Source organism: Motacilla alba, chromosome 9 (genome assembly GCF_015832195.1).
Source record: "Motacilla alba alba isolate MOTALB_02 chromosome 9, Motacilla_alba_V1.0_pri, whole genome shotgun sequence".
In the NCBI taxonomy this organism is placed as follows: Eukaryota; Metazoa; Chordata; class Aves; order Passeriformes; family Motacillidae; genus Motacilla; species Motacilla alba.
The window spans coordinates 20016261-20030362 of record NC_052024.1 but is presented as its reverse complement, the minus strand read 5'-3'; the positions used below and the strand labels follow the sequence as shown (position 1 = coordinate 20030362).

At 40.5% G+C, this 14102-nt stretch overlaps 1 protein-coding gene across 12 annotated transcripts in view; it reads left to right on the top strand.

Moving 5' to 3' along the window:
- The window catches only part of NAALADL2 (N-acetylated alpha-linked acidic dipeptidase like 2), a 409871-nt gene that overhangs the window by 94577 nt on the left and 301192 nt on the right, over positions 1–14102 (top strand). The window contains exon 1 of one of the 12 annotated variants that reach the window (XM_038145643.1): positions 4305–4885. The exons of 9 other annotated variants lie outside the window; for them this stretch is intronic. In XM_038145643.1, coding sequence (XP_038001571.1) covers positions 4843–4885 — 43 coding nt within the window. In that variant the 5' untranslated portion in view covers positions 4305–4842. Of the gene's footprint in view, positions 1–4304; positions 9805–14102 lie in introns of those variants that run through there. 2 more of the 12 variants (XM_038145650.1, XM_038145649.1) reach the window with 2 other exon arrangements.

Genomic DNA, 14102 nt, shown 5'->3' with positions numbered 1-14102 from the left:
TGTGAAAATAATGTATGCATTGTTAACCAAACAACAAAAAATAACGAATCCTTCTTTTTTTCTGCATACTAATAAATTCCCTTGGCATGTGATTTTCTCACTCAGCAAGGGATTAGGGAGAGTTTGAACAACATGTCAGTCATTTTGCTGGATATGCTTTTAAAAAAGGAGTCTGCTCCTCTGTGCAACCATCCCCCAAGTGGCCAAAGGGGAAAAACACCTTCTCTGGGGTCTGGAAGACCTAATTCTTCTCTTCAGTCCACATCAGTGAGTTGCAGATCAGAGTAGTGTTTTGGAGCATTTTCTGGTCCCTTTAGTAATGACCTACTATTATTAATGCTTAGAAATAAATGGGAACAAATATCTTTTGTTTCTCACTAAGTTCCAATGTGTGTGAAGTTTTATACCACAGCATCCTTGCAACTGGTGAAAGAGTGGTTAGCACAATTAGAGTTGGAAACAAAACTTGGACAAGATGAGGAATATGGGATGAGCTTCTCATCCATGATGGAGTAAGTCTTTCCCAGGCTTTGCTCAGTGCTGTCTGTGCAAGGTCTCTGCTGCTGGCACTCACTCTTTTTTTTTTAGTGCATCATTTGCATAGCCATTGAAAACGTTTTTCACTGTGGGTTTTGAGACTGGTTATCCTTTCCTTTGTGTTTAGTCCATTTTAATTGTGGAAGAAAATATTTTTCCTTCCCATCTCGTGTTTTAATTCAAGTTGTAGCCTAAACAACTGCTTGTAATTTAGAGGCAAACCAAATAATGCTCTTCCTTTTGCTGTACCATTTTTCATGAGATACATGAAATAGCCATATTGCTCTTAAAAACAAACAAATAACCAGCACTAGGAGCAAGAAAACCCAAGCACCAACAATATACAAACATCAGAATCTGTGCCCCTCTGGTTTAGTGAGGCTGACAGGATTGGCACTGTCCCTCTGCACCCAGCACTCCTGCCATGGCTGAAGGTGAAATATTTGTTATTATCATCTTGTCAAAACTGTCAGCCTATGATGCCAGACAGGTGGTCAGTGCAAGAAACTTTATTGGCTGCTTCTGTCCTGTGATACACTTTAAAACACGTGTTTATCAAGGAGCAAGCGTTCACAGAGCCTGGATCAGAGTCATCTTAGCAATTGTGTAAAAGAACTTTGCACAGTCACAGTTCTTATGTTTCAGTTCTGGATATTATTTTTATTATCTCTGCAATTTCATGTGTAATAATTCTGTCTCATTAGTCACGTTTTGGAAACATTGGGACGATAGTCTTTAGAAAAAAACCAAACCCCTAAATGTGTATTTCTGTTCCCTTTGTAGAGTATCTAGTGTAACAAAGCAGGCTACCAATAAAGAGTGACAGCAGCAGTGCTAGCTGTTGGTGATACTGCTTTGTTTGCATTGATTCTATAAAATAACAATATTCTTGAGTAAAAGTGAGAGTCCTGAAAGCCTTTGGGCCAGCACATAGAGGAAACCTTGGTTTTTCTGAAGGCTTTCAGTTGTGAGGTCTCTAGCTTTGGAGACCTACTCTAGGAAGCTTGTGACAAAATCAATATTCTCTGCCAGTTCTCAGCACTATTGGTGGGGTGTGCTCTGTTTCCAGTGATGGAATTTAGGCTTACACTCATCCATGGTGTCAGCAGGACGATGCAGTGATCTGCTTGCCATGGCTTTATGCGCAGCATAACTGAATTTTCTCTTTTTTGGCCCTGATCACTGCAGTCATCAAATTACATTTCTGTTCACTTTCTGTAAGATGCGCTGTTTAGACTAGGAAATATTGTATTTGATGTGCAGTAAATACATAGAATCACTTTCTTTTATTTATTTTTTTTCTTTCTGGGAGCAGAACAAAGCCACTGCATTTTCACACTTGAGTCTTTCTGGAGAGAGTGAATGAAATTAAGAGTTCCTCCTTTGGAAAACACTCCATTTAAATCATTGCACACAACTGAGCACAACAAACAGTTCTAGGAGAGCATAAAAGCAAGAAAGCCACTTCTCACCATCAGTCATTGTTGAGAGAGGGAGTGTGAAAAATCTTGAGTTTCCGTCCTTTTTGCGCTATTCCCACTTGTAGTCTTCATTTCAAGGGAAGAAGTATTTTCAGTGCTATCGCTCTCATCTCTTGAATTCTTAAAAATATTTAAGAGTTAACAGAAGGTGATGTGAGAAAATGCTAGAACTTAAACTACAGCATCCTTCTGTAGGTGCTAAAAGCCTAAAATCAAAACCTTACTCTTGAAGGAAGTGCTGGTACTCAGTAGCTAAGGAGAGGAGTTATTTATATAGCCTTAGACTTCCATCTTCTTTGAAATGAGTAGCTCTCTTTATGAGGTTGGGGGGACACTTCATGGAGTACAGCAGGGAGGTTAAAAAATAATCATTGTTATTTTTTCCATGCTTAGAAGTAATACTAACATAGTTTTTTTAAGGATTTCTTTTTCAAGAGATGGACAGTTTGTGTTTGGAGAAGGCAGAAATGCTTTAGATATTTCATCAGTTAATTATCAAATATATTTTGCTTTGTAGTGCAGAAAGTCATTGATAAATAAACTTGTTTTTCTTAAACATGTTTTAAAAATAGAGCAACCCAATCTTGTTTGTTTATAGAAGCTCAGCACCAAATCTTTGACTTCCCCAAGTTTGGTGGTCAAGGAGAAGTTTCTGAATGTGCTCCTCTGCTGTCCCCAGGAATGGACTATGTAACTTAGGTATCTCTTTTCTTAATAGGGACCTGGTTGAAAATAATGGATAGACATAAAACCTTTAATAAAGGCTCAGTGTCTGCTCTTGCACGCTTTTTGTCCTGTGGCTGTCCTCACAGAAGCTTTCAGGAAGGACCACTTTGGTTTCTCACTCTTGAAGTAAACACAAGGCCACCAAAGTTCTTACTTACTTTTTTGTTTACACACTAAAATAACATCATTTAATCTCTGTCCTTAAGCAGAGGAAGCTGCACTAGAACTGAGCTGAAAACCTCCACCCACTAAACGGATGTTTCAGTGAAATGTTTCACTGGCACTTTCCAGAGAAAACTCAGTGAATTAATTCTAAGATGATGTTCAGCATTGGAACTGGAAGTCAAGGAGCAGCTGGGGAGATTCCCCAGGTGTCTGCTGGAGTCTCACTCCTTGCACTGACCCTGAGCTGGCCAGGGGCAGCTTCAGCTCTCTGGCAGTAAATGACAGTAGGATGCACGAGCCTGATGAATGTAGGAACCACTGACTGCAGATTTTGGGCCATGAGCTGATTGTGGGGGAATACATAGCAATTGCTCAGCTAAGCTAAGAGAAATAAAATAATCAAAGGTCTAATTTCAGACCTAAGTATATTTTTCTTCTCTCTTTGTTTTCTTGATAAAGAGTCTTTTCTGGCTGTGGAGCAGCCGAATTAACCCAACTAATGTAATAATCAGACAAGAATAAAGCATGAGCATTTCCTTGTAAACTCCTTCACAAGTAAGAACTTCTTTTGGAATTCACTGTTTTGATGACTGAGGTTTGGGGGATGTATGATTTACCTTCTATAGCAAAACTCAGGACATAAATATATTTTGTTTTTGTTTATGTGATGCCTACCTTGAGGGGTGGGGATGTTCTTCCTCCTAAATGAGATTTTTGTTTGAATTAGAGTAGTTTGTTTCAGCAATTGTACTTGAAAAGTATGCTTTACCTAGCCTGAATTATCTTGAAAAACTCATCTTCTAGTTTTTACCCTCTGTGTTTCTGTTTCAATACTTAAAAAAAAAAAAAAGGAAGAAAAAACAATACATTTTAGTTTTAAAAACAGACTTAATTGCTTCTGGATTACAAAACTTTTCTAACGCTATTGATTAGACCATTTTGAGTGTAATCCAGATGGAGATTAACATGGGGAGAGCTAATTACCTCTTTTAAATTGCAGTTTTTTTGTTCCTTTAAAATAACAGTGTGTCCTCTCTTTGATTTTTGTCATTGGCAGTTGCAAATGTAAATGTTGAAATAAAACTAACTTTGAAGGCAGAGAGACAGGTGTGCTTTTGCAACAAATTGATTACAAATGTATCAGACACCTGTTGTTTGATTTACGCGGCAGAAAAGAGCAAATATTTTCTTGTAACTCAGTTGGGAGTGTGGCTGGATAAGATTATCTCCTTGTGCTGGAGAGGGAGGATAAGACAAGCAAAACAACCTTTTGTTTTGTTTAGAAGCCCTTTTTGTTGAACAGTCAAAACAATATTGAAATTGCAGCGTTGAAGGAAAGCATTTTCCTTGGGGATAATCCTTGGGAAAGGCAGGGGAAGGGTGGGTTGGGTTTGAGGTTCTTTGCAAAGATTTTGCCAAGGGGCTCTGCATGGGCAGCAATCATTGTTCTCTTCGGTGGAAAGCTGCAAAGTTCCTATCCCAGCCACTGATTTGATAGTTAACATTTAGATTTCCTACAAAATGCAAATTCAGAGGTTCTCTAAGAGCAGTTGCAAACTTTCTGTGGTCTTTGGCATTTTGTCCCAAACACCTGCCACGAACCAGAGAGACGCTTCATCTTGCAGCCTGTGTGAAAGTGAAAGGAGAGGGTGGGGAGCAAAGGAGCAGGAGAGCCCAAGAGGAGACAAAGCAGCCTTGCCTGAAGCACATGTTAATCAAAGCAGATCAAAGGATATGATGTCAGTTTATACAGAAACAGGTCAGGCAGGCCCAGGTAGCTCAGGAAGCAGGATACTGATTATTCCCAGAAGAAAGTCAGGTATAGGGTTACCGTGCCAGGGTGGAAAGTCAGGAGGTCAGAACTTGCACAGCAACCACGTCCCCAGGCTGGAACAGCTTGGGTCCTCTCAGGGGAGTTCATAATTCTGTGGAAATGGGAGAGAATGAGCCCAGTGCACCAAGTGCAGCCCAGCCAGGTAAGCACACATGGAATGCCGTGCTGTCGGGAGCTCTGGGGCATCCTTGCTCTGCGTGTGGGAGCTTGTTCTGCTGCCGGCTGAGCAGCCTGTCCACGCGAGGGGACTTGTCCTTGCATGTGTTTTGGGGAAAGGAGGAAATCCACATCACTCATCTCTGCAATGCTTTATTAAAAAAAACCCCAATGCTTGCATTTAGGAGGGCGAGGAAAGGTCTGATAAGATCATGTAAGCATTTGGCACTGTACTGTCAATAAAGGTTGCTTTGAATATAAGGTGATCTGTGGATGTTGGGGTTACTGTTCTGTAGCTTTGTTAAACCTTCTGCAAATGCTTTTTGGGTAGGAAATGCTTTGCACAGCTACTTTGCAAAAATTTCCTGCCTGTTGCATGTGAGCAGGGCATGGCAGATGCAGGGAGATGAAGGATGTTGTTTCTGTTTAGCATTCGTGGCTTATTTCAGCTTGTTGCCTTTGTGTTTTTTTTCCTTTTGTGGGTTGTGCTGAGGTTACAGCAACACATGCATGCAAAATAGCCCTTGTGGGCACTTGTGTGACTAACTGTAAGAACAGAGTATTCTGTCCTAGGTATTTTAAATTTTCAGTAGAATCCTGAACGCAACACTCCATAAATCTTGCTTAGTCCTTCTTTTGCAACATTAATGTCAAGTTTTTGCTTTGAGAAAGAATGTTTTCCCAGTAGCCCTTTTTTCTTTCAACAGGCTGTTTTAACATCCCAGAAAATATTATCATCCTGGGGAATTATTCCATTATTTTATCTTCTTAGCATTCAGTGGGTTTTTTCCCCTGACAATCAGCCCATGCTTTTCTTCTGCTTGACTTTACCAGTTTCTTCCTGGCCTCTTTCTCATGCTCTGCATACAAGGGATATAGCTTTGTGTCTATTTTGTGTTTTGCAAGAATCCTTAAACCATTGTGAAATTTTCAAAAGGTTTTCTGAGAGCTGGAGTGATAACTTTGGAGTCAGTGACAAGTTGTGTTACTATCTTTCCCTTGAAGTTATTCTTTATATGCATGCACATGTGTAATCCAGGGTTTCAAATGTGTGTCTCAGATTTCCATATTTTATAGGGAATAACTCCATCAATGCTGGAGCAGGTTTAGTTCACAGAGAACTTATATTCCACTGCCTCTCTCTCTCTCTTTCTTTCTTTCTTTTTTTCTGTATGTTAATGATTATGTAGGAACGATCCAGAAAATATATGACAGCAAATTAGATTTTTTGATCCATATTTTAATACTGAGTAAAGCAGCAGGAATATTCAATGCTGTACAGGTCTAAATGCCATTTCAGGCATGGTAATGAAAGAATTCATATTGTTTCTTCCTCTCTTTCTTCATTCAGGACCTGACTTGTGGTTACAGGGGTTTGCTGCTCAGAAGGTTGTCCAGTCTAACTCCAATCTTGTATTTTGTGCTGTACGTGAGGAGCTATTTAACTTCTGCCAGTATAATCTATGAATAAAACTGATGGAAAATATTTTCAAGCACGTTGTATTTTATACAGGTCTTTTGGGAGCTATGATTGTGATTCTGGCTTAATTCGTGCCTTTTCTCCATTAGCCTGAGTGAGCTTAGTCAAATGGAATTCCTCTTGATTGGCACTAATGGAAATGGGACAAGAATTAGGGCTGCACAGTAATTCTGGTTGTTTTTTTTTTTTTTAATATTCTGTGTGCACACACATGTAAACAGACATGCACACCCCCAGTTTCATTTTTTCAGTTGTCATCAACCTTATTTCCATGTGTGCTTGTTTTTAGAAACTGTCCCAAATAATTGGTGATTCATCTGACATTTTTTAAGGAAAGAAAGGTGCAAAGATTACCATTACTCAAGATACCTGTCAAAACCACTGCTAGTGAGACAATTTGGGTTCCTTTTCATGTTATTTATTTTTAGAGAACTTTGAGGCTTGTGTGAATTACTGAAGGTGCCAGATTGACAGCCCTGGAGGCTGGCTTCACTTATTCATTAGCAAAAGAGATATGGCCTGGGCAGCAGGTGCACAAACCTTCTTGCTCTGTTTGAAGGCTTCAGTTCTGCTGTGAAAAAAAAAAACCCAAAAAAACCCTGGTTTTGAGGATCCAGGGTTACAGTCCTGCTCCCTCCTTGCCTTTCCCTGCAGCATTTTCTTCTAATGGTGTTGTGATGATTAGGCTGGAGCCCTAAAGACTACGCAGAGCCCTTTATTTGATTTTCCCCAGCAGCCGTCAGATGGGGAAGGAGGCTCGGGGCTTACATAAGTCAGTAATTCTCGCCATCTGGTCAATCAGTAAATATAAGGTCACTCTGCCGTCACAGCAGTTTTGTTTTGTACCAAGTACAGTAAGCCCAGAGAATAAATTAACTCTTGGTTCCGTTCTGTTGCTGTTTTGCTGCTGCTGGCAGTGGTTCAGAGCCCCGTTCCCGTTCCCGCAGCCGGGGTGTGACAAGTGAAAAGAGCAAAGCTCTGAACAATGGGGCTGTGCCTGCCAGCCATGGATTGATTCCTGGTTCAGGCAGTGCACTGAGAACCCTTCAGAAATGCACTGAAACTCACCAGGAGTACCTTGTACTTTTGTGGTGGTTTGGGTTTTTTCCCTCTTTTGTCGTTTTTGGGTTTTTTGCTTTTAGAATCGAGATCCATTCCCTTCACAGGGGTTGTTGTTTTCAGTCTTCCCATGAATTAAGTACTGTGTACTGGAGAATGTGACAATATAAGCCCCGCAAGATGCAATTACTGTAAATTTTAATTTGATGACATTGTACATGAGTTGTAATTGATTTTACTCTGTATTGTGTTGCTAGATGATGGTAGCATCTTTGCTGGCTTGCTAAGTGTGTGTAATCCATGCTTGCCTCTGGCCCATGGAGGAGAGAGATGAATTGAGAAGTTCAAGTTAATGCAGGTTGTTCTTCTGGTTCTTGAGAGGCACAAGTAAGTGCGCAAGAATGAGGGGAGTCACATAAGCATTATTAATAAAACATCATGAAAAATTTGGGTTTTCTTCAGGGCTCCCTTATGTGCTGTTTATTAATGTAACTAAAACATTTTTATAACTGGTTTCATTATATATATATATTTAATATAAACATATTATTAAACAGCTGCATTATTTCTAAAAGCAGTTCCCAGCAAGTTCAGATTCCCTCTGTAATTAATATGGGCTTTGGATGAGCTCTGAGTGTGCATTCCTTAGGGTTTGTTCTTGTGTTCTGATGTTGATTTTTAGATCAATATATATGTAGTTTCATGAAATATTTACAGACCAGGTCTAAAAGAAGCAGCTACTACTTTTTGCTGAGAAAGGTGAGAGGAAAATATCAAGAGCCTACATAAAGATCCTGGTGTGCTTGCATGGAACACTGGGAATTGAGAAGGGAATGTCCCAGAAAGCAAATTTCAGTCTCAAATGTCTTTGTTGCTTCTTGGCTACCATGTCTACCCAGCTTCCTAGGCTACATGAACAATTTTCTTTCAGGTTCTGTTTTCGAGCAGGACTCTAAATAATGCTAATGAATGCTGTAATCAGCTGCAGTTATTAGCTGGGGGTTCTCTAACAAAAGGTGGCAATTCTGAAGTTTCAATGTGAAACTCTGCCCTTGCTGTTGGATGACCTCAGCCCTGCAAGTCGAGGTTTGCTCTCTGGACAGTTACTCACAGAACATCACCAGGTCCCTTTTTGGCTCTTTTTGAATGATAATAGCAAGGGTTTCCTGTGACAGCATTTCTTGCACAGCTTGGCTCTATTCCCCAACCAGGTACAGTAACAATAGGTAATTTAAAATAATTCGTTTTATTGCTGCCTCCTGTAGATTTTTGACTTTCATTTCAAAGTGGTGAATCTAGAAAGCTGGAGAAGTATGTTCTGATCACTATCCTGGTGCTGTGAAAAATACAAGATTTAAATAGTCCCGCAGAGCCATCAGCAGCTGGAACAGCACAGAGCACTCTTTTTACTTCAGCTGAAGTCATTTGAACATTTTCAGGGTGCTTTTAACTCTTTTATCACAGGAATACCTGGGCTTTTTTAGCTTTCATTTCCCAGCTTATATGTGCTCACAAATCAGGAGCTGAGATTTCAGTTCTACACAAATATTATCACTAATATAAGCATATTAAATCTGAGAAAACTGCATAAATTGAAGCATGATAAGAGGGAATCTGTCTGCAATGGTGAGAATTGACCACAAAACTGGATATCAAGCCCAAGACTTTCAGCTCCAATCTGCTTGGTATTATTGTTGTTTTGCTGTCACAATCCTTTCCAGTTCTTAAAGGTGTGTTGCAGATGATTGCATCCTAATATGTGTGCCTGTAAATGAAACAAGATAGCAACATCTTGCTCCAATAAATAAAACTGAAATTGAAAACGTAGTAGATGTACAGGAAAAGGATGATGTTTGTGAAGTGTTTGAAAACTTTTCCTCATAAAGCTGCTTTAAACTTTCAAATTCTACCAAATGTAGGAATAGGCCCTTGTCAGCAGTAGGGTCTGTCACATTCAGTGTTTGCCACGCTAGGGAAGTGATCCAAGGGAAGTTGTTGGTTTTTCCCCCAATACATCATTGTTCAGTGTGTGTGGTAAGGGTTATGTTTGTTTTGGCTGCTCCTGCACCTCTTTTTCTGAAAGTCAGTCACTTACTGGAGAAAAGCAAAGAGCGGAGGTTGGCGCGGGGGGAATATCAATGTGGTCTGAGCAGCTCAGGCAAAGGAAACCTGGTTTTATGTAAACTTCTTATGCAGATATGAGCTAGTTCATAAACTAAAGAGTGCTCTGCATTCGTAGCAGGCCCTGGCAAGCTCTCTTTTTTCCTCCATCTACAAGTACTGGAAGTTTTCTGGAAGTGGCTGGAAATTTTTCCATCTCAATACAGGGATTTCATTCCACAGTCCTAGCAGACAAGAAGGTGATGGTGAGAGGTTTTATTTTATTTGCCTTTTTCTTGAAAAAACAGCATCTCCATTGAACATCAGCACAGTGGAACAGTGTCCTAAATGCTGTCATGTCTTGCTGTGAGTTCTTGAGATGTGTTTTTTAAAGACAAGCGAGGTTGGGTTTTTGTTGCAGTGTCGTTCTGATCCAGGTATTTAGATTTTTTTTTCCCTGAGTGTTTGGTTTTGCATTGGGGGGTTTGTTTGGTTGGTTCTGTTTCCCTCTGCTCCCCTCAAGGCTCAGTCTCTTAATTAGTCTCCTGATTATGGGATGTATAGGACTGAGACTAATAACTGCAAAACTGTTCATTTTGCATTTAGTCAGCAGTCAGAGAAGCAAGAAAGATTTACTTCATGTACATCAGCCAGGTAGCTAGAAATCATTGCAAACCAACAATGAACTTCAAAGAGACTTATCTTCTTCCCTCTTGAAAAAAATGCATGTTCTGTGTAATATAGGAGCTTTTCACTCAAATTTTAAAATTCTGTGTTTTTTAGAGTCTAGTTTCCACTGTCATGTTTTAGCTGGCATGTTTTAGCTGGTGGAGAGTTTTTTAGAGTTTAGTTTCCACTGTTGTGTTTTAGCTGGTGGAGAGTCACAGGTACCTTTGGGCCTGCCTGGTACCAAGGGTCATCTGTCTTGGAGTGTTGCTGCAGCTGCTTCTGCCTTTTTCCAGTTTTGTGTTTCTGGTTAAATTTTGGACATATCCTGAAGCTCTATTCGCATTCAGGAGAACTAAAAGCATAAGCTAAAGGTAACTAAATCCATCCCTGTAGAAACAGTTACAGAAAGTGGAGCTGTGCTTTATCAGCCTGAATGTTACTGTGAATCCATAGTGCTGGCATAATAGCTGGCTTTGTCAATTTGTATATATATATTCATCTTTTTCTTCAAGTAGTGCTTTTAAAAGTGGCATTTCTGCTGTCTGTGTATGCTCAGATTTTCTGTGCCTTCATAACACAATTAAGTTTACCACATTTTATTCCTGCTAGCCTTGCAAAGAGGGCCTGAGTCAGACTGTATTTGTTCTTGTGCCTCATCAGCAGAAATGTTTACCAGCTTTCTAGTTTTGCTTTATTTGTGAAAACGCAACGAGCGGGGTTGCCCTGGTATCAGGAGGGTTTAATTTGGTTTGTGTTGTTATTAGCCTTGATTGAGACACGAGCAAGAAATAATTCAGTTATTCTTCCACTGCCCAGGAATGAGTTTTTAGGGCTGACAGCAAGCAAATATATCTCTTTTCACATATAAACCGAGTCTATTTGACCTGATAGTCTGAAGTTACAGAAAACCCAAGCTGTGGGATGACTGATGCAGGATTGTTGTTTCTCCATCCTTGTGGAAGTGCAGTTGTCCTTGATCAACTCTGCTCTCTTCTTCTTTGCTGTCTGTATGCCTTGGGTAGAGGAAAGCATAGGCAGACTCTTGAGGTTATGAATATACAGCCATTCCCATTTGGCAGTAAATATAATTTAAATTACCATATATTGCTCCAGCCACTGGCAGCACCAGTGACTCTGGGACCTGGCACCCCCTCCATGGAGGAAAGGCATGGTGAGCTCTGAGGGACTGGAAATTCAGTTTTCTGGCACTTCATGGGCATTGTGGCCACCTCCTGTAAACTGGAGCACAGCTTAACTAGCAGATAATTATATAAACCCTGTCTTCTGCATGCCTGAACAACAAAATGTTTGTAACTCCTTCTTTCCTGATATAGAGAATTCTTTCCTAGTTACTGTTTCTATACTTACCAGATTACATGAAAAAAACATAAAATCCTTTATATTATCCATAAACATAATAACAAATGCTACGCTATATAACTTAGACTTAGTCAATAATTCTAGACTTAGCCTGAGGGGCTGAAGAGAAAATTATTCCTGTTACAAATTTTAATTATGCCATAAACTCTGGGAAATAGCTATTGATCTTCAGCATCTGGCATCAGAAATGTCGCCTGCCTTTTCTGGTTATTTAGTTTGTCAGTAGCATTGTCATATAGGATAAAAATAAAAAATGTCACAGGAGATGAAGATGCACCATATGCAAATGAGAATATTTTGGTTTGTTTATGTACTAAAAATATTTTATTGCTGAAGAGCTTTTTGTTTCTTACCAGATTTTTTTAGCTATCTCCAGAGAAATTTGCATTTGAGATGCAAGAAAGCAGATTCCAATTCTATCAAAGACTCTTTCTCACCATGGGATGCTGTAATGTGTACAGTGTGTTTCTTGTCTTAGAGGTACATTTAAAATTGGAATTCAATTAACTTCTCTGTTGTGGAAGAATTATAATTTCAAGGACCAGATGAGACAAAGGCTGTAACCTTATTTCTGCATGTGTTTTCTTAAACCAGGGCTGTTAGATGATGACTGTTAGTGTAAAAATTTTAAGTCAGACTTAAAATAGTAACTTAGAAATTCTGATCTGCCCTGGAATCAGTGGCTGTGTGGCACAGTGAGTTTTACTCAGATGTTGCAGAGGAGAAGGAAAAGCTTTTAAGAAGTTTGAATTTCAGAGCAGGATGTAGTGAGAACAGAACTAGAAATGCTGACCACCTTTCTAATTCACAGTGGGCCTAGAGCCAAGTGTGTTGTTTGGTGGTTGGTCTGCATGTGATCCATGAGGTTTGGTTGTAGGTGATCCTCAAAAACAGTTTCAGGTGACTGGAAATACAGGCTGTTCTCCAGGCAGTAAAACTCAAGTGCAGGTGTCCTTGTAGGCAGGGTAACATGAAGCTCCTTTTCTTTTCCCGTGTCCAGAAGGGTCTTTGAGGAGATGCTGCTTTGAGGCAGATGAGAGGTAGTCTTCCCTGGCCAGGAGAATAGGAGCTACAAAGGGGAAAATGGGTTGGAGAGTTCCAAAGATCTGGCCCTTGGAAGGACAATCGAGGGCAGCGTACCACGGTGACAGAAATAACAGAGGCTCTCCGAGTGCTGAGCAGGTGTCTGAGGGACCAAAAGCACTTTGTGCTTTCCCTCCAAATGTCTGAAGCAAGGAGGGAATTGTGTGGTGCTGAGAGAAACGAGTGCTGCTGGCTCAATGCAGAGATACAGTGAACCCAGTCTTAGTGCCAAGCATTGATATTAAAAGGATGGATGTTTCTAAAACTGTACCACGGGCTTAGAAGGAGTTCTGTAAAGGAGACTGCCAAGAGTTCCCCTGAGAAATACTGTACTTTTCTCCCAGTTACAGCAGGGATGGGAGCACCTCTGTCCCTTCCTGCTTTGGTAGTTTTAGTTAAATTCTTACCTTCTTTTCTTCACCCTGTGGTGAGCCATGTGTTAACCATACACAGTATCTGAAGTTTCCCAAACTTTGTGCACGTGACTGTGACCTCTTACAGAAGAAGTAAACTCAGCAAAGTAGGACAAAGCTGACTTCAGAGGGGCAGCTTGTGGTGGCTGCTGCCAGCTCTTCGGCAGGAAACCGCTCCCTCTAAGAGTATCTGCCAGTGGTGTATTGATGCTCGAACCCTCCTGGCTGACTTTACTCAGCCTGGCTTGGAGCAAAAGGGATAGAAACAAATACCACTGAGGCTTGCAGGCATTTGAGGTGGCCAAGCTGACAGGTTGCACTCCAGCAGGTAAACGGAAGCCTATTAAGAGCACACAGAGACAAAATGTGTTGTGTGAGCGTCAGGTGTTTTCTGGGATGGACCTCAGTGAGGCAGACAGCTGTGGCTGTTTCAAGGACACGGAGCAACCATGTGGTTTCTGAAGGATTTCTGTGGCAAGTTCTGCCTTAAATGTTTTCATGTAGGACTGAATGTCAAAATCAAAGTTTGCATCTGTGTTCACTTTACAGAGCAGGACCAAGGTGGCATCTCCATCTGACTGCAGAGCCCTCTCAGCAAAATGTAAAACACTGCACCATCCCTCGTTTTGTGTTCTCTGAAGAGGCCCTAGCAGAACTCGAATAATACTTTTTTGTCTGCTTTCATTTTCTAAAAAGAGTGAAATGTATGAAATGTGTGCAGTTTTCACAGGAAAAGGAACCATTGAAATGCCTAGCTCTCTCTAAAAGCTTCCAAAAGCTTCTGAACCCAGACCTGCAGTTACCCTTTAGCCGTTTATTTAGGCCTTGTAGTCCAGGAAAGTTCTGCCATTTACGTGTTCTCCGGTTTATTTTGGTGACAAAGGGAAGCTCAGTACCTGGAAAAATGTAAGCTCTAATTTTTATATACTTGGATTTTCTGTCTATTGTTTCTGGCTGGCAGGTCAGATTAGTACTGCTGCCGTACACGGGAACTTAAAATTCATGTTGGTGTGTCACTG